Source organism: Orbicella faveolata, unplaced genomic scaffold (genome assembly GCF_042242905.1).
Source record: "Orbicella faveolata isolate gen_17 unplaced genomic scaffold, um_ofav_v1 contig_26, whole genome shotgun sequence".
NCBI lineage: Eukaryota > Metazoa > Cnidaria > Anthozoa > Scleractinia > Merulinidae > Orbicella > Orbicella faveolata.
In genome coordinates, this window is record NW_028301554.1 from 11893236 (window position 1) to 11918697 (window position 25462).

At 43.7% G+C, this 25462-nt stretch overlaps 3 protein-coding genes across 3 annotated transcripts; all 3 read right to left on the bottom strand.

Annotated features, from left to right (window-relative positions):
- Positions 1-6725: 6725 nt before the first annotated feature.
- On the bottom strand, positions 6726-9097 carry LOC149108177 (uncharacterized). The gene has a single exon (XM_089296033.1). The coding sequence runs from the start codon at positions 8576-8578 to the stop codon at positions 7199-7201; it is 1380 nt and encodes a 459-aa protein (XP_089152159.1). The 5' UTR covers positions 8579-9097; the 3' UTR covers positions 6726-7198.
- Positions 9098-14387: 5290 nt separating this feature from the next.
- LOC149108178 (uncharacterized) lies at positions 14388-15707 on the bottom strand. The gene has a single exon (XM_089296052.1). It carries the CDS (start codon positions 15304-15306, stop codon positions 14809-14811), a length of 498 nt encoding a protein of 165 aa, XP_089152178.1. The 5' UTR covers positions 15307-15707; the 3' UTR covers positions 14388-14808.
- Positions 15708-15829: 122 nt separating this feature from the next.
- On the bottom strand, positions 15830-19675 carry LOC149108179 (uncharacterized). The gene has a single exon (XM_089296051.1). It carries the CDS (start codon positions 19401-19403, stop codon positions 18819-18821), a length of 585 nt encoding a protein of 194 aa, XP_089152177.1. The 5' UTR covers positions 19404-19675; the 3' UTR covers positions 15830-18818.
- Between the last annotated feature and the right edge of the window lie 5787 nt (positions 19676-25462).

The window sequence follows — 25462 nt, forward strand, 5'->3', positions numbered from 1 at the left end:
ATTAAAAATAAAAATATCTCGTGCCATTTGCCTACTAACTCATGAACTGCTTCAAAACTCAAGACTCATCTCGTTCATAACTAGCCACCATTACACTGAAAATTATGCACTCTAAAACAACCCAATGTACGTATGTAACTGTCACAAACTAAAAATCACAAACCGGCAACAAACACGTCACTCTTTATTTTTCAATTACCAAAGTCCTTGCGTTTATACATACCTTGTGTTTCTCACGTACCATTTACCTTTATAACAAGAAATCTGATTGGCTGTTCATAGTAGATCCAATCTGATTGGTGTGACATACATACATACATCTCTCACTCACTCACTCACTCACTCACCCATTGACCCGTCCATAACATACCCGACGCGCCGACTAAGAGGTATTTTTTTTACAAAAAAATAACTCAACTAGTGAGACAATCTCAGATAGTGCAGAGCGCGATTGATAGCTCTGGTACAGTAGTCCCATAAATACTCACCCCTGCTCGGTTCACTTCCGGTTTGTGTCTACCTTGGTAGTCTGCTACAGCTTTTCCCTTTGCAGTGTGTATGTTTCAAGGTTGTGTTTTCATTCAAGGTCCAAAAATTATGCACAAATTAATTACTACTGGTGTTTTACGTTGATTTTCGTTCATTTTAAATTCAATAATACGCTGAAGCAGCAAACGTGACAATTTAGTTCTTCACGCCAACTTTGTAACTTGATACTTTTGTTTTCCTCGCAAAGGCATGTAATATGAAACCCTTGTTTTCTCCAAAACATACGGAAGATGTCCTTGTTTTTTGGAGATAAATGAAAGAAAGTTAAACATCTGATGTAGCGATGAAGAAACGGAACAGAAACGATGTTGTTTTACTAAAAATGCAAATTTTTACCCATGAACAAGAACTAATTTAATTATCAGATAGTCACGAAATACCACTTCCTTTTTCTGTTGCCACCTTTGTTGTTAACAATAAAACAATTCAAAATTAGCACAGAACGATATTGATGGCTGAGAAGCATTTCAACGAGAAGTATTGAAGAAAAACAGCGCTACTTGGCCGATATGAATGAGTCTCCTCAAAGACTGATTAAATTAATTTGCGCTTTCATTAGGTGTCACGGAGTCTGCAGCAATATTTGAGCATTTTCCTGGTTTCTTTTGTTGAGTTATTTTTTTGTAAAAAAAATACCTCTTAGTCGGCGCGTCGGGTATGTTATGGACGGGTCAATGGGTGAGTGAGTGAGTGAGTGAGTGAGTGAGTAAGTGAGTGAGTGAGAGATGTATGTATGTCACACCAATCAGATTGGATCTACTATAAACAGCCAATCAAATTTCTTGTTGTAAAGGTAAATGGTATGTGAGAAGATTTGATCCCGATAGAGTTCAGAACGGCCATATTTATTCTTCTATAAAAGAGGAGGAAGTATTCATATATTGGGTTTACTTCGACATTTTCTGTGGGTTAGGCTGAGGATTTTAGTTAAATGAACGAGATGAGCCTTGAGGTTTGAAACAGTTCGTGAGTTAGTGGTATGCAAATGCAACGAGATATTTTTATTTTTAGTTACAAAGGTAACTTGATACTTTTGTTTTTCACAAGGAGTAAATTCAATTAGAGGTCACGAATCGTCGCATCTAGTTCTTAGGACTTGCTTTAGAGGGGACGAGACTTTAGATTTGAAACAGTTCTAACGTTTACAATAGTAAGTGCGGGTAACAATTGTTTTGTTCTTGTTGCATGCAAATATAACGAGACATTTTTGGTTTTTAGTTGCAAAGTGTAATGTGACACTCTTGTTTTTCACAAGGGAGTAAATTCAATTAGAGCGGACGAATCGTCATCACTCTTTCCCACGAGATGTTTGCTATCTTTAGTAACAAATGGTAACTTAACACTTTTGTTTTTATATGGGAGTAAATTCAATTAGAGCTGACAAGTTATCGGCTACTGTTTCCAGGATATTAAACAAAAAAGAAGGTTTTGTTTCTGGACGGTTTTTACGTCTCTGCAGTAGCGGTTTAATAGTTTTATTTGATGACATTCATTTCAGCCCGATATTTTTTAAGGGAAAAAGTATGAAAACTGTTCAAATGTTCTTTGAAGACTGCGTGGCACCAAGTTAAAGTGCATTTAATTAAATCAGACTTTCAACGTGTCAGAGATTTTTTTTTCCTCTTTCTTTCTATTTTCGGTGAAGTTGTGTTGTGTTGTGTAAAAAGGTAAACTTACGACTTGTGTAAAATGCGAAAAAGTCTCTAAATTAACTTGAGTATTTTTGAGCAAAAATTTCTCTTGGGGGTTGGAAGGGTTATGTGATCGGTGAGCGAGGGAGTTATGCATGTGCGGGTGTCACACCAATCACAGTGCGGGTTGTATCAAAGAGCGAATCAAATTGCCCGTTAGAAAATAAGATGATAACTACATTGATCTGGAGACATGTCAGATTACTGTAGTTTGTTCAGTCAAACATTTTATGGCTTACTATTTAGCTATCTTACCATGACCGATGTAACATCGCAACCAAAAAAACTTGTCAAATTAACCAAATCATTACTGTACCATGAATGCTTCTATCTACAAAACTTCACAGAAAAAAATAACTCTTGCACGTCTTGCGTGCCTATGTTTATAAACTTACAATTTGCGGAGTATTAAAGCCACTAACTTAGGAACTTTTTGGTCTCTCTTACAGACACAATTAAGGCAACAAATAAACAAGCCGCTACGGAGAAGAAATACATTTGAACCCTGACAAGCACACTATTGTAGATTGAAAACAGCAGATGATATTTGTTGAACCGACCTGTGTGTAATTCTAAGAGCTACGCAGCCACAGTAACGTTTCACTTTTGCAATAAAAAGGGACAAATGGCACTACCTGAAAAATAACTGCTGTCCTTGGTCACATGGCATGATATATAAAATACCGCGTGGAAAGGCAGTGTATAACACTAACGATGCTAGAACACATGCGTCTTACATGTTGAGCTCTACCATAAGGAAAACCACTCAACATTTGTGTGTGATTCCGTATGCAATGTATCCTTCACCTAATATAGAAGCCACGAGCGCTAACTAATCTACGCATGCGTTTAGGGCAAATTAGTTTTGTTCTAAGGAGAATGGTACCACAAGGAGAGCAAGAAGTTACCTGAAACAAATATATAGCTTTGCGATGTTCAAAGTTGTGTTTTACGTAGAGTACACATGTACCTTTCCCACTCTACCCCCACTACTTCCTTGCCTCTAGGCTAATTAATTAATTAATTAAAATTAATTAATTAAACAAACATTAAAGTTTACACCTTAGCGCCATAGGGCCATATCGCAACAGTGCCTTAGTTCCTTAGCGGCAGGCAGCTCCCATAACCATCCCAATAGTGCACTCTGCACTAACTAGTGAGACAATCACAGATAGTGCAGAGCGCAATTGATAGCTCTGGCACGGTAGTCCCATAAGTACTCACCCCTGTTCGGTTCACTTCCGGTTTGTGTCTACCTTGGCAGTCTGCTAGAGCTTTGCAGTATGTACGTTTCAAGGTTGTGTTTTCATTCAAGGTCCAAAAATTACGCACAAATTAATTACTACTGGTGGTTTACGTTGATTTTCGTTCATTTTAAATTCAATAACACGTTGAAGCAGTAAACGTGACAATTTAGCTCTTCACGCCAACTTTGTAACTTGATACTTTTGTTTTGATACTTTTCTCGCAAAGGCATGTAATATGAAACCCTTGTTTTCTCCAAAACATACGGAAGATGTCCTCGTTTTTTGGAGGTAAATGAAAGAAAGTTAAATATCTGATGTAGTGATGAAGAAACGGAACAGAAACAATGTTGTTTTACTAAAAATGCAAATTTTTACCGATGAACAAGAACTAATCTAATTATCAGATAGTCACGAATACCTCTTTCTTTTTCTGTTGCCACCTTTGTTGTTAACAATAATAATAAAACAATTTAAAATTAACACAAGACGCGATTGATGGCTGAGAAGCATTTCAGCGAAAAGTATTGAAGATAAACAGCGCTACTTGGCCGATATGAATGAGTCTCCTCAAAGACTGATTAAATTAATTTGCGCTTTCATTAGGTGCCACGGAGTCTGCAGCAATATTTGAGCATTTTCCTGGTTTCTTTTGTTACAAATTTACAATTTGCGGAGTATTAAAGCCACTAACTTGGGAACTTTTTGGTCTCTCTAACAGACACAATTAAGGCAAGAAATAAACGAGCCGCTAAGGAGAAGCAATACATTAGAACCCTGACAAGCACACTACTGTAGATTGAAAACAGCTTATGATATTTGTTGAACCGACCTTTGTGTAATTCTAAAAGCTACACAGCCACAGTAATGTTTCAATGCCAGTAGTAATAGACGCTTATAGGGGGCGTAACCAATCAGGAGCCAGGGATGATACCACGTGACCTGAATATTCCCATACATTCTTTTAAAATTTAAAATCCAAGATGGCGCATTGAAAACGCGCATGCGCAGAAGAGGGCGATGACGTCATCGCGCATGTCCAAATGAGGCGAGAGACAGGAAGTGAGTTTAACAATTGATTTTATTGCTACAGGAAGTAAAAATTACAATGGTGTGTATCCGTACGGAAACGACATGAAAGTGTTCGTGTCTACGACACGTTTGTCGAAGACGAGTCCGTATCGTTTAGTCCGCGTGATGATTTTAAGTTGTTTGGTAGCTGGGTTACTCCAGAAGAAGCTGGGGTTGACGACGTTGATATTGCGTCTTTCGTTATCGAGAGGTTGTGTGAGTTCATCGAGGAGATTTTGTCGCATGACGTCATAATTGAGTTGTCTGGATCCTCGTACATTGAGTGAGAAGCCTCTGACTTTGCCTTGGTTGGTTCTGTATCCGTAATTTTTGGGTCCAGTGGCAGTGAAATCGGTGATGAAATCGCCATCGTCGAGTTCGTTGGTCATCTCGCCCAGGTAATCACCTAGCGGAACATCTGCTTGACCTGGTTTGTGCGAGTAGATGACGGAATCGGTGTCAAAGAAGAGAACTTGTTGCTTTAACTGTTCCAAGTAGCTGTACAATTTGAGACGAGCCCAACAGGTGGTGAAAGCAGCGACGAAGATGTTGATTCGTCCGTTGTCGGGTTGGTTTTCTTTGAGTTCGGCGTAGACGACTTCTAGAGCTTCGTCGTTGGCGATTCTGACTTGTCGTATGTCGTTGAATGGGTTGGAAACGAGGGCAAAGAGTTGCGCTGCGTTGTAGACCACTTGGGTGGTGGGTTTGTGTAGGTTTTCACCGAACTTGCCCCAGAAAGAGTTGAGCATGAGTTGGGCGGTGGCTTTGCGCCCGGGATTTTTCTGGATCATGGCTGGGTCTAGAGCGATGCCTTCTTTCTGTTGGTATTGATGCACGTAACGTGTCTTGTCTTCGGGGGTGTTACACCAATTGGGGTAGCCAGCGGATTCCTGTTTAATTTTTAACCAGGTGTTCACGTAATCGGCGAAGAGTCCTTTATCGCGTTGTTCTGGTGGGAAATGGTGGACTTCGTGTATCTTGTTGAGCGTGTATCCCATGGCAACGGCTTTCTGGATTTCGGGTGTGCACCAGGTCCCTCGGAGTGTGCGTTGCTCGGCCGTGTGAGGGCAGTGATGAGATTTCTCTAGGAGAGGTTTGTTCATTTCGTTTTCCATGCACGAGCGACAGAGTGGGAAGGTGAGTTTACCTCCGTGCCGAAAAGGTAGAACGGGATGGTATAGTTCGTGAGGAGGTAGTATGTCCACTTTGGCCATTCCGAAGTAGTGGTGGATGTCTTGATCTTCGGGGTTGACGATGACTTGCGGGTGTCCTACGGGGTATTCGCATTCCTTGTTGACCCAGGGGTAGAGCGACGTCACGTCGACGTACTTGGTTTTCTCTCCTTGGGTCACGTTGGTCACGTGATGCAGTTTGACGGCGTTCGGGCGACCTCCGAAGAAGGCTTCTCTGGGCTCGAGCGGGTCGACGATTTGGAACGTGTCTAGGAACTGACGGAGATCTGGGTCGGTTTTGACCTCCAGGTCCCACTCGCATTCCCACTTGACGTGGAGCTGGTATCCGCGTTGCCTGAGAAGGACGTGTTTCTTGAGCGTGGACTCGTAGACTTCTTGTAGAGTGCGATCGGTGTGGCAGATGGGATATGTCTCGGTTGATCGGGAAACAGCGAGGACACCCGTGCCATAGACATCCGTGGAATTCGTAGACGGTTCAAGTGGTGGGATCGTAACCGTCGACGAGGTGATTGGCTAGGCGGACTTTACCTCCATTTCGTACGGTGCGGATACGATCGCCTTGGTCTGGATGTTGTAACAAGTGTTCTTGCCAGGCTAGCCATTTCAGGGCTTTGACGGACTGATTGGATCTGGCACCGTGCCATCCTCGAGGTGGTCTGGAGGCGATGGTGTTGGTCGGGACTAGTTTCTTGCGCCAGAATCTGTTGCAGGCGGAGGCGATGGTGACGCATTTCTCCATGGGGTTGAAGTCGGTTTTTTGTTTGAATTCTTGTCGGAACGTTTGACAGCCTGCTTTGAGGAGTTTGACGTCCGACTCGCAGTAGGCTTCCATTTCCTGCCTTAGGACGAAATGGTAGTTGTCGTTGACTTTCTCTTGGTAGCACCGTTCGAATTCGTCTTTCTTTTTGGCGGACATGCCGTCGGGATCGTACATGTCGCGCGGTGGCATGTGTCCTTCGTAATCTTGGTGTTCTAGGGTGTTGAATTTGTGCGGGAAGAATCCCTTGCACAGTTCGTTTATCCCGAAGGTAGCGGGAAAGTAGGCCAGCGGGAACGGGAGGAAGGGAATCTTTGAAAGTCAGTCTGTCGGATCTCAGGGACAGTATCTTGGTGCCTACGGTGATCTGGTCCGTGACTTCTCGATGTAAGATGAACATGCCGTCGTAGCCTTTGAGATTGTGGAAGATGACGATGACGTCCCGATCGTCTCCGTCCACGTCGACGGCGATGGATTCGAGGTAGTCGAACATGTCAGCGGTGCAGGTGGGACCGTAGAAGGAGCAGAAGTTATCCTCTTCATCGTCTTCTAGGCAGAGAAGAATGGGTGTCTGATTCCCTTCGGCGTCGGTGATGGCTTCGTAGTCACAGTACACTTGAAGGGGCGGATCTCTGTCCACCCAGACTCGTGTGTCTGGATCACCTGGTTCGGGTTCCACGAAGGGACGATCTCTTACTTCGTCGCGTGGCACGCGTTTCTTTTTGGGGTCGTCTTCGTCTTCGGGGATGCGTTGGATGTAACATCGGTGACTCGGTAGAAAGACTTTTTTTCGCAGATGAGGCATTCGCCCCATCCGCACACGTGATCGGGGGCACGACGGGCACCTCCTCGTCCAGTCCTGTGTTTTGGCTCGTAGACGTGACAACAGTCTGGACACTTTTTGTAAGTGTCGCAGATGGATGGGATGTTGAGGCTCCGTCGTTGCAGGTGGTAGTTGTAGCATTGGTCTCCGAAGAATTTTCTGTGGCACAACCGGCAGATCGAGGTGGGTTCGGGAAACTTGCCACGTGCTAGGGGTCGTTTGGCTTCGATGAAATTGGGGCAGTCCTTTCGTTTGCAGGCGGGACACCATTTACCGTCGCAGGGATGATGATGAAAGTCGTCGTCATCGTATCCTCGATTGCATTCGTCGCAGAAGTAGGATTTGTTGAGGAATCCATTAAACGAATTGCATCCGTCGTAGTGACTGTCTTCTTTGACGAGGCGAATGATCTTGTCCGAGGGTACGGGTCCCGCGTATATGAGCATGTGCGGTGGATCGATGGAAAGGACCTTTAGTTGGTACCCAGGTAACGCGGCCTGAAACTGCTGCAACTCGGGAATGCCGCAAGGTCCTTCTGGGACGTTGGCTAGACGGTGGAGTTCTTTGGCCAATCGCTCTTGGACGGGTCGCCCTCGTTTGAGGGCTTTCATGGTGACGATAGCGCGGGCGCAGCAGAGATTGTCTTTGTTTTTGGTGGTCACGCGCGACCGTTTGACGATTCCCCGTACAGCTGCACAGCTCGGTTTGTATCGTTTTCCGTTCCCACGCCCTGGACCTGGGGTGCGTATGAAGGTGGTTTCCATGGTGAAAGTGTCATCGGGGGTGAATTCTTCGTTGGAGTTGAGTTTGGCTGCGAGAGACTGGAGATAAGTGTCTAGTCTTTCACTCCCTTCTTCGAATTCTCGCACGGTGAAAGTGGTGGATTGAAAGGCGTGCGTGAAGGCACTGGACTGCATGGTGAAATGGACCGTGGAGTTGGGAGTCAGGGTAGTATCCTGAGCGATTTGTTGCTCGATGGATCGTTGAAGGGCATGAGTCAATTCCTGACCTAGGTTGTCCCTGGGAGTAACATCTCTATGTTGTCTGAGCGTGGCTTCGAATCTTTGTTTGTTGAGGACGTTTCGCCAGTTACGGCGAGCGCCTACGGGTCTTAATTCGAATTCTAGTAGTGGTCTTGTGATACCACCACCGGTTTGGGTCATCACTTGGTCGAGAGCCGGATCAAAGATCCAGTCATCATCATCGTCGAAGAACGCTTCGTCGTGGGTCCGTCTGTTCTGTGAAGACATGAGTACAATTTGAATGAGAGAATGACACAAACATCGCTTTTTATCAAGAAAACACAAGTTTTTATTGGTAGGTTTTTACATAACTTAACGCGGTATGAAAATTATATCCTAAATAGATTTTCCTTTTCCTATTACGATCGTCTTCACCTAATATGATCATATGATGAGGGGTTGATCCATACATCAATTTACAAACATTTAGGTTACATTTTATATATCGTATTTTTATGTGACCTCGACCCCATTCTCTTTTAAGTTGAGCGTAATCTAAAATGTCTCCGTGAAGTTCATTCAACAGTTCATTGTTCCAGCGGTCGAGTATGTGTTGCCATGTAGCCAATGAAAGTACGTAACACTGTAGTTCTTGCGGTAGCCTATCCCAGTGACTCTGTGAGAACCAATCATTCATAAGCAGAGAACAATAACGATTTTTTCTTATCTAAGTTACAAAACACGCTTTTAAAACTAAATCCTAGATAGACTTTATTTTTCCGTTTATCGATGTTGACATAATGACCATAGAAAGCCATGTGATGAGGGTTTTTTCCATACATCAATTTACAGACGTTTAGTTTGCATTTCCTTGTTCGTATTTCTATGTGACCGAGACCCCATTGTCTTTTCAGTTCGGCATAATCTAAAATTTTTACGTGAAGTTCATTCAATAGTTCATTGTTCCTGCGATCGAGTACGTGTTGCCAGGTTGCCAATGAAAGTATGTAACACTGTATTTCTTGTGGTAGCTTAGTCCAGTGGCTCTGTAAGAGAGTTGGTACGATTTTGTTTTAACCATCTATTATGAGCGTACTTAGTGTAGTATTCACTTACAGGGTAGATGAAAGTCTTTTCTACGTGGGCGCGTCTCTTGGCGTGTTTGTAGGAGTCGGCTAAATACGTTTTTTGAGGTTTATCGTCAATGTCGATGTAACATCCGTATATTTTAAAGTATTCGAATTTTTTCTCCTTATTTTCTCGACAGCATGAGAAACGACATGGATGTATGACAATCTTAATGTGACCTATGCCCCATTCTTCTTTCAGTTTTGCGTAGTCTAATATTTCTTTGTGAAGACGCTGTAACTGTTTGTTTCTTCTGCGCTCGAGTAGGATTTGCCTCGTAACCAGGGAAATCACGTAACATTGTATTTCTTTAGGTAGTCGATCCCAGTAACTCTAAAAGAGTGAAAGTCTCTTAACGTCTGCTATTCTGTAATAGGCATGATTAAACCCGTACCCTAAAAAATATTTCTCTCTTAATGTTTTGTCCGTCTCTATAGAATGCCGACACGATCATATGCTTATTTTCGAGCCCTGGAACTCTTCCTTTGGGGCAATGCTTCAGCAGACATGTCTCTATCTTGACTTTGAGTGGACCTAGTCCCCATTTTGCTTGGACCTTTCCGAAGGTCTGTATCTCGTTACAAAGTTCTCTCCACGATTCACGTTCACGTTTGTCGATGAGAGACTGGGAGTCGTTGAGGTGAACAATGTAGGTCTGGATTTCATGAGGCAGCCAATCCCAGCCGCTCTAGGATGAAATGAATTGTAATCACGGAAATAAAAATCTGAGGTGAAGACCTCGCGAAACGTGACCGGTTTCGGTCTGGACAACCATTTGCACATTCTCATTTCTCTTTCAAATTCCCTTTTCTCCTCGAAGGCAAGTTGTGACTCAGCGAGTGAGATAATGTAAACTTGGATTTCAGGTGGCAACCAGTCCCAGTAACTCTATGAAAAGAAGGTGATGAACAAGGCGTGACAAAGATGTCTTCCGAAGTTGTAACCGCAAAACACGACGAAGCAAAATCTCAAGTCCAAACGAAGGTAAAATTCTATGGGAGTAGTGATTATACTCAGTTCCATGGTCAGTCCAAGATGTGCACGAGCGCACTTAGCATACACAACGAGTGACAGATCTGGCAGTACAACTTCTCTTTGATCACACCCTTGTTCAACTGATTATCGAGTGCCTGGGTGTAGCAATCGTAATGAACGAAGTAACGACAACACTTGGTCCGAGCGCATCGCGTATCCATTTTCAGATACTCACTGCTTCCTCTTCTTCATGTAGGTCCATCTGTTGGTTCATCTCCTCGTCAGTGATCTCAGCCATGATCAGCGCTCGATACAAGTGAAGACACTCAGAGTGCCGTGAACGGTTCGACCCGCTTCTTTTATACGCGCCTCGAAACTGGATCCCAGGTTGCACTCGACCTAGGGTCCAGTCTCCGACCGAGGGGCATGGGAGGGGGATACCCCCTATCCCCTGGGTCTACTCCGCACACGTGACTTCGGCTTTTGTCGTTTGATTGGTGCATGATTGACAAAGCGAGGTGAACGCATTCGGTGTTTTTCAGTTTGGTCATGTCGACTGAACCTAGACGCGCCGCCGCCTTCGAGGTCTGTCACCCAAAGAAGAACCGATACGAGTACGTCGTCGTGTGCGATCACCCGAAGATGAACCGAAACGTAGTCGTCGCCTTCGGGGTCAGATACCCGAAGAAACGCCGCTTCAACAAGTTTGTTTATTTGTCAGAGAGATATCAACATTGATTCTCTGGCGACATGTCAACGCACTCCTTGCTGCGGTGTGTTCATGCATCGACGTTGCTACCAGGAGATGGAAAGACAGGTTCGAACCTGCGGCAACTGCCGACGCGTGATCAACGAGGAGCTGCCTGAGATCGTGTTGGAAACCGATGAGGAACTCGAGGATGATGATGATGATGACCCGTTCGTGTTACCGGCAGGTACGAACGGTCTAGCGAGACTGGAGCAAGAGTTGGAGCAACACCGTAGTGAGAATAGACCTACGCGCAGTCATCACGAGGGATCGTATATGTGGAATGAAATGCCGTATGACGTGAACCCTGACATTTGGCAACAATATTATACCATGCTCGAAAATTTCGTGACTCTGTTTGTGAATCGAGTCATGTACGTGCACGGTTGCGTGCATCTCCCCGTGGAACCGACTCGAGAGATCAGGGCTGTTTTGTACCGTCTGTTCATATTCAATACTCCTTACTCGACGTATAACTTGATTGGAATTCAAAAGTTCAGAGTCTTCTTTAGACGCGTGGAGGGACAAAGGGATGTTGTTATTCAATATCTCTGTCTATTACCCTTTCCGGGCGGTCCATCGCTTTACAACGAGGACAGACTATCAACCTGACGATGTTTTTTCTTTTTTCTTCGCAGTGTTCGAACAACGAAGGAGAATTCATAACGACATTTGGCATTTCAGAGACACGGGAAGACCCTTTGAGACGCACAATTCGTTGACGCGTTCCTGGAATCACTTGCGTTATCCCATCCCGGTCACGGTGTGGTTCCGTTACTATCGCGAGTTGGAGGACTTTGTGCGAACCACAGAGGAACGAAGTCCCCTGTTCATTCACGGCACCGTGTTCTTGCCCTTCCATATCATTTCGTACGATCATATACGAATGGAAGTGTACCGAATGTTTTATTTCAACACCCCTTATAGACTGTACGATTTTATCACCAGACTTAGGTTTAGGTTGTTATTCGTGTCTTCGTCAACGTTCGGGGACCAAATAAGGATCGAACGACTGATGGTGAGATCGAGTGTCTCGGATACTCTGTACCACGGTGGTATGGCGTGTGAGTTGTGAAAAAATAAAACAGACTTTTTTGAAACAACAAAGTGTAATTTATTTTTTTAACAACAATAAAAAAACTTTACAATTTCCAACGTTTCTTGGCTTGCATGATTTTCTTAACAATGCGTTCTGTCATGGTTTTACGTCTGGGTAAATTGTCGATGGCTTGGATCATCTTGGTGTCGGCTTTCCATTTGTCCTGTAAGTTCTTGGCCCTGGAATAGTCAATGTCGTGTTGTTTGGCCAGTCGGTCCAGACGATTGATCCCTGGGTCTCCTCGCGCTAAACGTTTCTTCAGTTTGGTACCAGGTCCCATGTACTGATAACCGGGCCAATGAAACTCGATCCCTGTCTTGCCCAACCATTTTTGGATGTCGATCCCATACCCTCGTTGACGACGAGTACTTCTTCTTCTCCTCGGTGGTGCCTTTTTCTTCTTCTTAATCCGAGTCATAGCTCAGTCCTTTTCTCCAGGGCTCGAAATCTTCCCACCCTTCTTGTAACTTTTCTGCCTCTGTCTTCTTGGCCTTCTTGTACTTCTTTGCCTTGCCTTTGGGACTGTAACCACCGTCGTCGTCTATGTATTTTTCAGCGACACCGATGGATCTTAAGAAGCCTTTTTGCGCTTCGGACAAGACTTTCTTTTTCAAACTACGCCCCTTTTTACCTAACGTGGCTGGTTTGGGTGGAGTGGGTGGCTTCTTGCTTGTGGATGGTTTGGGCGGAATGGGAGGTTTGGGAGTTTTAAGTTCCTTTTTAAGACCTGACGTGGAAGGTGTGGCGGCTTCTTTTTTGATGATAACGGGGGCTCGTGCTGCGGGTTGTTTGTTGACTCCCTTGATGATCTGTTTCAACAGATTTTCGACGGGTGCGTCGGCCATGCCTTCGGGTTCTGTCGTCCCTTGGTACGAGATGGGACCACGTGTACCCGTCCGTATACGTTTCACCAGTTTACTTTCTTCGGTTGCTATGGGTTTGGTCATCTTGACGGCCATGCTGTCGGGGATACGACCGTCTTTCAAGATGAGATGTTCTTCGGCGGCCAAACGTCCCGCTTTGTTCAACAAGGCATTCTGGGTAATCTGACCCTTGTAATAATCTTGCAATCGATTGAATTCTTGAACGGGCACCATCATGACTTCGTTCATACCTGACCCAAGGTTGTGTCAGGAAACTCGGACAATTCTCTCAAGGCCGTCTCGTAACAGTCTTGCCAGTACCGTATGGCTTCTTCTTTCTTTTCCAACTGTAGTTGAAGACTTTGAACGGTTTGCTTGCCTTTACCACACTCCTTGCACAACTCTATGCACCCACCGGGCGCGTGGTATCTCGTTTCGTTTGACAGGTTTCGCAAAAGTCACTGAATTTTAAAGCCATATACTCTTGATACAAGGCGTGGTACCTCTTATTCCAGTACTCGGACGAGTCTTTCCATTGGGCTTCGCGTCGATTGGCATCTTGTAACAGTTGCACTAGTTTAGGAATGGTGGACTCTTCTTGGTTTCTAGGTGGGAAATTGGGTATGACGTCGATGCCCTCTAGCGGGTAACCGTCTTCGTCGCGTCCTTTCACCGTACACAACATGCTCGAAAACAACCGTGTAATCCGCTCCAGAACCCTGCTCCGTTTTGACTCAGGAGATGTTCTCTTCGACGCTTGAGGGAGTTTCTACGTTTACCCACTTCTCGCAAAACCTTTTTATGTCTTTTCAGTTTCCCATAAGTCAATGCGCTGATGGCGATCCTCTTTTTCAGCAAATTGAGAACCATCTCGCTGATGGCGTTGATCTGATCTTTGTCGGCGTATTTCAACATCCGTTGACGTTTATTTCCATTGAATTCTTTCAGGACGCTCTTCAAGAAATGACGTTGTCGTCGTAAGCGCTTCATCGTTGACGTCTGCGTACGAGTGGATTGGTGTACTCTTTTTATAACGAGGGGGTTTTTTACATGATGCAGCAGCCGGCGTTTCTTTTTCCGTAACCCTTGTGAACAACCCAACTGTCGAAACCTCTGGTACCTCCACGTCTCTTATACTCTTGGTACTCTCTTTTGTAACCGGCCACTTGACGTTTGGCCTTTTGATGATCGACTGGTTTCTTGAGGGCCTTTATCATATCCTTGGTGACTTTGATTCCCTGCTTGAAGTCCACGAATATTGGAGCGGCACCTCCTTTTTGAGACTTTCTCTTCTTTTTGGTACGCGACGACGAGGCTTTTCTTTTTCTCTTAGCCATCCTTCCAACGTGTCGTCGCTTTCTGTCTGCGTGTGAGTGGATGAGTCACACCCCTTTTATTTCACATGACGGAGCATCTGAACGATTCGCCACCGCTATTCCACTTTTCGCCTCTTCTCATCCTTTCCAACATCTTTTTGGTATGTTTCGCTTCTTGTTTGGCTCTTAAGCTTTCGATACCTTTGGTGATACCCCAAGCCGCCTTGGGTAAACCTGCCACCACACTGAGAGCACCTCCTCCCTTTTGGGACCGTTTTCTTCTTTTGGTGGTTTTACGTCTTTTTGACGCTTTCTTTCTCCTTGACGCCTTGGGCATGTTGGTTCTAAATGAGGACTCGAACGATCTTCTCATGATTTTATTAAGATTTTCATAGTGGAACGTGACGAAATCGTCTTTCGTAGTCTCGAACGTATCGGTCGTAAGTAGGAGGTGTGAAATCCGTCACCACGTCGTCCAACGTTTCCATCTTGGTCAAAAACCCATCCAATTCCTCCACTCCAACCAGAGCATAGTTCCTAAGTTCTGTCAGCGTCTTTTCGTAAGTCGTGTAAGCGAATTTGGCCATGTCCATCTTGAACGAATACTTCTTGAAATCGTTCCATCCTTTCAGTAAGGTGGCGAAAGCCGTCAATCCTACCACCGTGTACCCATCTTTCCACACGGATCCCAAGATGATACTGGCAGCCACGACCAGTAACGCCAGTCCGTTGAGAATGACGTTACACAATTTGTAATAACTAAACATCTGTCTTCGACACCACCAATACTTGTGGTAGAAAGCATACAACCCGTCCAAACGTTTCAGTGAGTCCAATTCCACCACGGTGGTGAAAGGTTCATCCAATAAACAGACCGACGTGCTCATGACTACGTTTCAACCAGTCCCAAATATATTCTAACTTTCTTTCGGTACGTTCGATCCTTTTAGCTTGTTGCTCGTATTCCCAGATCTCGTCCTTGAAAGCGGTTTCTACGGACTGGTTCAGGATATCCTGGACTTGTCTGTAACTATCACACTCGTCCGCGATACGTTTCATGTCTTCGTGATCCATGCTGGTCTCATCCCAGTAAGAGCGAGAGCATCGGCATAGATGCAGGAAGTAGGGGAACCACTTGACTTCACTCCTCAACATCTTGATTCGAATTGAGTGGTCTCGCCATACGGTCGATCTTTTTATCGGCGAGGCCGTCGTTTTTTCTTGCGTCTCAACAGTTTTCGGACCCCGTGGCCAACGCCTACCCCTGCAGCACCAATGGCGGCGGAAGTTCCAGCTCGGATTCCTGTTTTCACGGCGCGTTTACCCAAAGCTTTGGCCAATCCCATCGCAGCTCCTTTACTGATGGGAGCTAACGTGGACAAGGCACTCGCAAGAGCACCACCCCATTGCTTTCTCCTTTTCTGTCGACGACGGCGTCTTCTCATGTTGTTCTCAGTTACGTACACTGGTCGAATTGCGAGTCACGGTAGGACGTCCGTTTTTATAGGCGGTCGTGATCGTGTTGGTAGTCGTGATACCTGCAATGCGACGACCCGCGGCCGTTACTTGTTGTTGTCTCAAAATCTCTTCCAGTTGTTGCTGCATCTGGACTTGGTTGAGAATACGGTCTCCTCGCCTTCTTCGACCTCGAGAAAGACCCGATCTCACCGACGAAGGAGGTGTGGATTCGCTACTACTTCCACCACCTCCGCCTCCGCAGCCTCTGCGTCGTCTTCTTCCACCGCCACTACCACTAGCGCTACTTCTTCTACGACTTCCTGCATCACTGGGTGACGATGGCGTGTTTTGACGTGGTACGCGTCTCGGTCGTTTACCTCCTCTAGTAGGTCGTGCCAAAGGTGTGTGTCTGTTGGCGTGGGAGAACGTCCTGCCATTCGACGCAACATACGTGACGTACCCACTCCCATCGTGACGTTGGTGCGTGCGGCACCCGAGCCAGCGCTACCCACACCCGTCGTGACATTGGCGCGCGACCTACCAGCGCTAGCGGTGCCTACCCCGATCGAGGCCCCTGGCAGTGGTGGTGTCGGCAGTGGAGACTGTGGTGAAGGTGTGTTCAGGCTTATGCCCACACCTGCTGCAGGCGGAACTGGAGACCCAATTGGAATCGGTGACCCCCACGGCGAATAATCATCCAGAGCTTCGAAATTGAAATCGTCACTGCCAGAAGCCATCTCTCTTCTCTCTTTCTATTTTCTTCTTAGCGAGTACTTGTTGTGTATGAACCAAACTCTCGAAACCCTCACCATTATATGCATTCAGGATGGATCGTACTTGTTGATAGCTATCACATTCTGTGACCTGTCTCATCGGTTCGTAGTCCATCTCATTGGGATTCATGATGTAATGGAGTCTGTTTTTACATAGGTGAATGAACAGCGGAAACCAGTCGACTTCGCTCCTCAACATGACGATACCGCAAACTGGTGGCATCGTATGAATCTCTCGTCTTTTAACACGCGGCTGATGACACGTTGATCGTCCTGACTGGCTGGATGAAGATCCAATAGCATGTAACCGTAAGGTCGATCGGTGACCTTTCGAAACATGTCCAACACTTCCTGCCATCTAGTGGGAAACGATTGCAGTAATAGATTTCGTATCCCTAACTGATCACGCGGGTTCTTGAAGGCTGCGATGTAATGAGCGTTTCGGGAAATGGTCTTGGCGAATTTTCCGTTAGGGAATAGATCCTAACACAAGTAAATCACCGTGATGTTCCGATAATGAGAATGTTTGGTGAAGAGATCCAAGACGCGCTTGTCGTTGCCACCCTCGTCCATCAGATCGGCCAGGACCAAAACACCCCCCTCGAGGAAACCATCGGGGTAACTGTTCGCTGTCGGGGATACCTTCGTGAAACTTGACCCCTCCCTTCTTGAGCTCTTTGAAGCCATCTTGCCAAGATCCGTAGCAGTAATGAATACTCTTCGGTGGTTCTTGGAACAAGTTTCTCCAAGAGCAGTTTGGTGGTAAAGACCGTCTTGTCGCAGCCTGACGGACCCGCTATCAACAAACTCGACGGGGTGTGAAATTGAAACGCTTTGCGTCGTTCCATGATCTTGAAATGGTAAACGGTCGCAAGACGCTAGGTTTTTATCCCAACATCTTAGCCAATGGTGTCTTGACGGCCGGGATGCGTTTCAATAGACTCAAGAGGGTGGTTCTACGATTGAAACAGATGGGTGGTTTGGCGCGACTCTTGGCAGGCGCTCTCTTGCGTTTCACGAATTTCTTCACCTGGAAATTCTTGGCGTACCACGCTTTTCCCTTCTTTGACTTTGCCATCTTTCGTTTCCTGCGCGTCGTCACCGTGGAGGGCAACTCACCGGTGTTAAGGACACTGTGTTTCGCGTTGTACTCGTCTTGAAGTCTCTGAGGACTGTTCATTAAGGCTTTGTACAGCTCTTGAAGTTCTGCGTTCATCGCAAGAGTGAATCTCAAATGTAATTTGTACGAGCCTTTTATGTGCTCGCAAAGTGATGTCGGAAGGACTTATTACCGTATCGAAGAACGTGCCAGTACGGGTGACACTTATAATCTCTGCTAGCGTCTGTTTGAAGTCTGGCTCTAATACTCAGGTGGAAAATGTCGTATCGAAGTAAATGATCTTTTTCCTGATCAAGTATGAATCGGACTCGACGATAACTGTCGCAATTCGCAATGCGTTTCAGGACCTGTCGATGAGGATGATCCGAGGGCAAGTCGAGATACTTGTCTCGACACAGTTCTAGGAATCGAGGGAACCATCTGACTTCACCACGCAACATCTTTTTCAAAATGAACACTTTTTATTCGAACAGCTTACTTTAACAAATGACCCAATCCTCCAGAGGAACCGCACGTGTCCTGGTGACACGGGGTTTTACAAATCTTGCGCCAGGCCAACTCGTCCACGATCAAACGTTTTAACATATGTCCTACTTTACGATCGTTCTCTACAAAGTTGTTTTTCTTAAAACGACTCAAGAACGCGTTCATGTCACGACCTTCGGCTCGGTCGATCAGGAACATCAGGGCGTAGTCACCGCAACTCTGACTGAAGAGTGACTGTAAACTCTTGCCGTTGAAAATATGGAACTTGAAATGACGGTCCAACCATTCTTGGAGCGGTTCGGCGGTTCCGTACACGTCCAACGGGAGGCCGTAACTGTCCAGGATCTCACACTTGTCCTTGTCGGCCCACAAAGCGATCCAATGCATGCCCGGTTTATCGTGAGGGTCCGTGTTCACGATGTAAGCGGTCGGTCCTTCTTGAGGCAGTGTCTTGGGAAGACGATCGCAAGGTACCGTTCCGAAAAAAACACAGCGGAGTGACGGATTCGTTCGTGCCAAATGATCCAATTGTAAATTATTTAAGGCTACTTTCTCCATTTTCTCATTGGTACACGTCGTAAGTGACGACTCGGTTCTCGTTGATCTCCAGCAAGTTCTCGAATTCGCCGTACAACAAGATGGTCAGGTTTGATCCTGGGTTGGCTCCAAAATCGATCACCAGATGCAGCTCACCTGACTGCTTGGGGTTCAACACTGGACTGTCCAAACATCCGTTGTCAAATACAAACATGTTGCATCTCTTGCCGTGTCCCCAGTCCTCTTTTCTTACCATGTTTCCTTTTCCACGACACAAAGCTCCTGAGGCTTGGAGGAATCTGTAGTAGCCTCTCTGATCTTTACTGTCATCATCGTGTTTGAGCTCCAATGTCTCGTAGGGATACTCTTCACCTCTCACCAATTGTTTGATGGAAGCGAGATTGAATTTTTCAAAGGAGAACGGATTAACCGTCACAGTTCCATTGAAGGCTGTTTGTTTCATCAACACCACCACTAACCGATTAGGCAGCTGATTGTGGAAAGGATTGCTACACTCAAAATGACGATTGTCATTGGGATGAGAGTAGGTGCGAATTTCACCTCTCACCGTGGGGTAAGTGACCACTCTTCCACTTTTCATGCTGGACATGATTTCTCGGTACACCGAGGGAGTCACTCTAACTTGGGACAGGAACAATCTCACATTGACGTCGGCTTCAGTCAGTCTGAGAGTATCGGAGAATTTCTCACCCCAAAGACAATGATGTTATCCCTCGTTCACCTGGGAACCAATGACGTTCAAGCCCTCAAGATGATGCAAAAAATCACACAACAAACCATGTACATTCTCTCGTTAAATGAACTTTATTAATTTTTTACAGGCATTAAACATCTTGTGTTTTTTCACTCAGGTGGTGACGTCGTCGTTTTTACAAATGCTTGCTAAGCCAACTCTTCTCTGTTGTCACTGCTGCTCCTCCACTCTTTCCATCCGGCCTCAAAACTCTCATGCATCCTTGTCAAATTCACTTCATCACGTCATCGGCCAGCTTCGTCATTTCTTTATTCAAGATGTAATCCGTACTGTCACGAACCACACGAGTCATAATCGATCCAAGAATACTATCCTCCACAACCGCAAACACTCTCTTAACATTTTCCGGCAAGTCTTCTTTCGTGGTAAGCTCCACCGTCGTCTTCGTCTTTTTCTCCGATGCCATCTTCTAGGATCTCTCGAAAAATGAGTCGAACTCTACACCTCACAACCTTTTATCCACACCCTAATCATCTCTCATTGGTTCTCGCCTCATTTGGACATGCGCGATGACGTCATCGCCCTCTTCTGCGCATGCGCGTTTTCAATGCGCCATCTTGGATTTTAAATTTTAAAAGAATGTATGGGAATATTCAGGTCACGTGGTATCATCCCTGGCTCCTGATTGGTTACGCCCCCTATAAGCGTCTATTACTACTAATGCCGTCCTTTGTCACATGACATGACATAAAATATTGCATGGAAAGATAGTGTATAACACTAACGATGCTAGAAGGCATGCGTCTTACATGTTGAGTTCTACCATAAGGAAAACTACTCAATATTTGTGCGTGATTCCGTATGCAATGTATCCTTCACCTAATATAGAAGCCATGAACGGTAACTAATCTACGCATGCGTTTAGAGCAAATTAGTTTTGTTCTAAGGAGAATGGTACCACAAGGAGAGCAAGAGGTTACCTGAAACCAATATATAGCTTTGCGATGTTCAAACCCAAGTGACGGCCATGGAATGTGTTTTGCGTAGAGTACACATGTACCTTTCCCACCCCACCCCCACTACTTCCTTACCACTAGACTAGTTAATTAATTGAAATTAATTAAACAAACATTAAAGTTTACACCTTAGCGCCATAGTGTCTTAGTTCTTTAGTGCCAGGCAGCTCCCATAACCATCCCAATAGTGTACTCTGCACTAACTAGTGAGACAATCTCAGATAGTGAAAATATCCCGTTCATTTGGATACTACTAACTCACGAACTGTTTCAAACCTCAAGGCTCATCTCGTTCATTTAACTAAAATCCTCAGCCTAACCCACAGAAAATGTCGAAGTAAACCCAATATATGAATACTTCCTCCTCTTTTATAGAAGAATAAATATGGCCGTTCTGAACTCTATCGGGATCAAATCTTCTCACATACCATTTACCTTTACAACAAGAAATTTGATTGGCTGTCTATAGTAGATCCAATCTGATTGGTATGACATACATACATCTCTCACTCACTCACTCACTGACTCATCCATTGAACCGTCCATAACATACCCGACGCGCCGACTAAGAGGTATTTTTTTTACAAAAAAATAACTCAAAATAGAAAGAAAGGAATAAACCTCTCTGACACGTTGAAAGTCTGATTTAATTAAATGCACTTTAACTTGACGCCACGCAGTCTTCAAAGAACATTTGAACAGTTTTCATATTTTTTACCTTTAAAAATATCGGACTAAAATGAATGTCATCAAATAAAACTATTAAACTGCTACTGCAGAGACGTAAAAACACTCTAGAAATGAAAGCTTCTTTTTGTTTTATATCCTGGGAACAATAACTTGTAAACTCTAATTGAATTTACTCCCATATGAAAAACAAAAGTGTCGAGTTACCATTTGTAACTAAAAATAGCAAACATCTCGTGGGAACAAGCCGCGACGATTCGTCAGCTCTAATTGAATTTACTACCTTGTGAAAAACAAGAGTGTCAAATTACCCATTGTAACTAATAAAATTAAAATATCTCGTTATATTTGCATGCAATAAGAACAAAACGATCGTTACCTGCACTTACTATTATAAACGCTGGAACTGCTTCAAATCTAAATAGTCTCGTCTCCTCTAAAACATGTCCTAAGAACTTGAACCGACGATTCGTGACCTCTAATTGAATTAACTCCTTGTGAAAAACAAAAGTGTCAAGTTACCCTTTGTAATTAAAAATATAAATATCTCGTGCCATTTGCCTACTAACTCATGAACTGCTTCAAAACTCAAGACGCATCCGTTCATAACTAGCCACCATTACACTGAAAATTATGCACTCTAAAACAACCCAATGTACGTATGTAACTGTCACACTCCCCTCCAAACCGGACTAAAAATCACAAACCGGCAACATACACGTCACTCTTTATTTTTCAATTACCAAAGTCCTTGTGTTTATACATACCTTGTGTTTCTCACATACCATTTACCTTTACAACAAGAAATGTGATTGGCTGTTCATAGTAGATCCAATCTGATTGGTGTGACGTACATACATCTCTCACTCACTCACTCACTCACTCACTCACCCATTGACCCGTCCATAACATACCCGACGCGCCGACTAAGAGGTATGTTTTTTTTACAAAAAAATAACTCAAAACTGTCCGAAGATGTTAACTTCTTTTTTGTTTAATATCCTGGAAATAAGAGGCGATAAGTAGTCAGCTCTAATTGAATTTACTCCCATGTAAAAAAACAAGTGTTAAGTTACCATTTTTAACTAAAATTAGCAATATCTTGTTTTGTTTGTTCAAACATTTCATGGGAACAAGTGGTGACGATTCGTCAGCTCTAATTGAATTTACTCCCTTGTGAAAAACAAAAGTGTCAAGTTACCATTTGTAACTGAAAATAGCAAACATCTCGTGGGAACAAGTGGTGACGATTTGTCAGCTCTAATTGAATTTACTCCTTGTGAAAAACAAAAGTATCAAGTTACACTTTGTAACTAAAAATAAAAGTATCTTGTGCCATTTGCCTACTAACTCATGAACCGCTTCAAAACTCAAGACTCATCTCGTTCATAACTAGCTACCATTACACTGAACATTATGCACTCTAAAACAACCCAATGTATGTATCTAACTGTCACACTCCGCTCCAAACCGGACTAAAAATCACAAACCGGCAACATACACGTCAGTCTTTATTTTTCAATTACCAAAGTCCTTGTCAGTTAATACAATAAAACGCCCAAGACTTCATGTACCTCACTAAAGTTATCATGAACGAAAACAATTTCCTTTTTCTCCTACTGCAATTCGTGCTGGCTATTAATGTGAAAAAGCGAAAACCCTGATAACATTGAAGAGAAAAGATTTAGTTTCATTTCAAACGTATCTTCTCATTCCAGGGGTAAACAAGAACCATTATAATTGTAAAATCGTCACAGAATGATATCTTTTTGTTCTGTTGACCAAATTAATTGTAGTCTCTTCGCTTTTCACAGCGAAACTTGTCAATGGATGCTGACATTAACAACACGCCCCGAACGCTTATAACGAACTCTGCAGCAATATTTAGGTTTCAATACAACATGCAAACGATTTGAACCTGGTCGCAACCTCATCAAATTCCCAGTAGTGCATTCCGCTCCCCTAAAATACAATTGTTCTTATCATTCAAATCTTAAACCTAGTAGCAGAGCGGCTAAGACTCATTTAATTGAAAACTTTAGCTAATGGGAAAAGCTCACCCTTCATTGCATGCTCGTAGTTATATGCCAAACACTATGTTTCTTTGACTGATTATCTAATTGCAAATGTTTATCAAACCCGCCCACAAAATCCTCGCCTCAGAAGATGTCGAAATAAGCCCGTACATGAATAATTCCTCCTCTTTTATAGAAGAATAAATATGGCCGTTCTGAAATGTATCGGGATCAAATCTCCTCACATACTATTTACCTTCACAACAAGAAATTTGATTGGCTGTTTATAGTAGATCCAATCTGATTGGTGTGACATACATACATCTCTCACTCACCCATTGACCCGTAACATACCCGACGCGCCGACTAAGAGGTTTTTTTACAAAAAGATAACCCAAAAATTTATCGTGCCATTTGCATACCACTTACTCATGAACTGTTTCAAAACTCAAGGCTCATCTCGTTCATAACTAGCCACCATCACACTGGAACATTATGCACTCTAAAACAACTCAATCCATGTATGTAACTGTCACACTCCGCTCCAAACCGGACTAAAAATCACAAACCGGCAACATACACATTGGTCTTTATTTTTCAATTACCAAAGTCCTTGTGTTTACTACAATAAAACGCTTAAGACTTCATATACCTCACTTAAGTTATCTTGAGCAAAAATAATTTCCTTTTTCTTCAACTACAATTCGTGTTGGTTATTAATGTGAACAAGCGAAAACCCTGATAACATTGAAGAGAAAAGATTTTGTTTCATTAAAACGTATCTTCTCATTCCAGTAGTAAACAAGACTCATTAAAATTGTAAAATCGTCACAAAATATCTTTTTGTTCTGTTGACCAAAAATTAATCGTAGTCTCTTCGCTTTTCACACTGAAACTTATCAATGGATGCTGAAATTAACGACACGCCCGGAACACTCATTACGAACTCTCCAGTAATACTTAGGTTTCAATATACAACACGCAAACGATTTGAACCTGGTCACCTCTTCATATTCCCAGTAGTGCATTCCGTCCGCCTAAGATACAATTGATCCTATCATAGAAACCACTTCAACTTGTTTTTCATTCACATCTTAAAACCTAGTAATAGAGCGGCTCAAGACTCAATTCAAAAACTTATCTAGTGGGAAAAGCTCACCCTTCATTGCATGCTCGTAGTTATATGCCAAACACTATGTTTCTTTGACTGATTATCCAGTTGCAAATGATTATCAAACTCGCCGACATAATCCTCAGCCTAACCCACAGAAAATGTCGAAGTAAACCCAATATATGAATACTTCCTCCTCTTTTATAGAGGCCGGAGAATAAATATGGCCGTTCTGAACTGTATCGGGATCAAATCCTCTCACAAACCATTTACCTTTACAACAAGAAATTTGATTGGCTGTTTATAGTAGATCCAATCTGATTGGTGTGACATACATACCTCTCTCACTCACTCACTCATCCATTGACCCGTCCATAACATACCCCGACGCGCCGACTAAGAGGAATTTTTTTTTACAAAAATCTCGAATGACACCACACTTACATTTGAACAGTTTTCATACTTTTTACCTTTAAAGATATCGGACTAAAATGAATGTCATCAAATAAAACTATCAAACTGCTACTGCAGAGACGTAAAAACACTCTAGAAATGAAAGCTTCTTTTTTGTTTAATATCCTAGGAACAATAGCCGATAACTTGTAAGCTCTAATTGAATTTACTCCCATACTAAAAATAGCAAACATCTGGTGGGAACAAGTGTTGACGATTCGTCAGCTCTAATTGAATTTACTACCTTGTGAAAAACAAGAGTGTCAAATTACCCATTGTAACTAAAAAATAAAAATATCTCGTCATATTTGCATGCAACAAGAACAAAACGATCGTTACCTGCACTTACTATTGTAAGCGTTAGAACTGCTTCAAATCTAAATAGTCTCGTCTCCTCTAAAACATGTCCTAAGAACTAGAACCGACGATTCGTGACCTCTAATTGAATTAACTCCTTGTGAAAAACAAAAGTGTCAAGTTACCCTTTGTAATTAAAAATATAAATATCTCGTGCCATTTGCCTAACTCATGAACTGCTTCAAAACTCACGACGCATCCGTTCATTACTAGCCACCATTACACTGAAAATTATGCACTCTAAAACAACCCAATGTACGTATGTAACTGTCACACTCCCCTCCAAACCGGACTAAAAATCACAAACCGGCAACA

What these genes read in the sequence shown, in the direction of transcription:
- LOC149108177 (XM_089296033.1), bottom strand. Translation starts at nt 8,578, where the DNA reads ATGTCTTCACAGAACAGACGGACCCACGACGAAGCGTTCTTCGACGAT.
- LOC149108178 (XM_089296052.1), bottom strand. Translation starts at nt 15,306, where the DNA reads ATGAGCACGTCGGTCTGTTTATTGGATGAACCTTTCACCACCGTGGTG.
- LOC149108179 (XM_089296051.1), bottom strand. Translation starts at nt 19,403, where the DNA reads ATGTCCAGCATGAAAAGTGGAAGAGTGGTCACTTACCCCACGGTGAGA.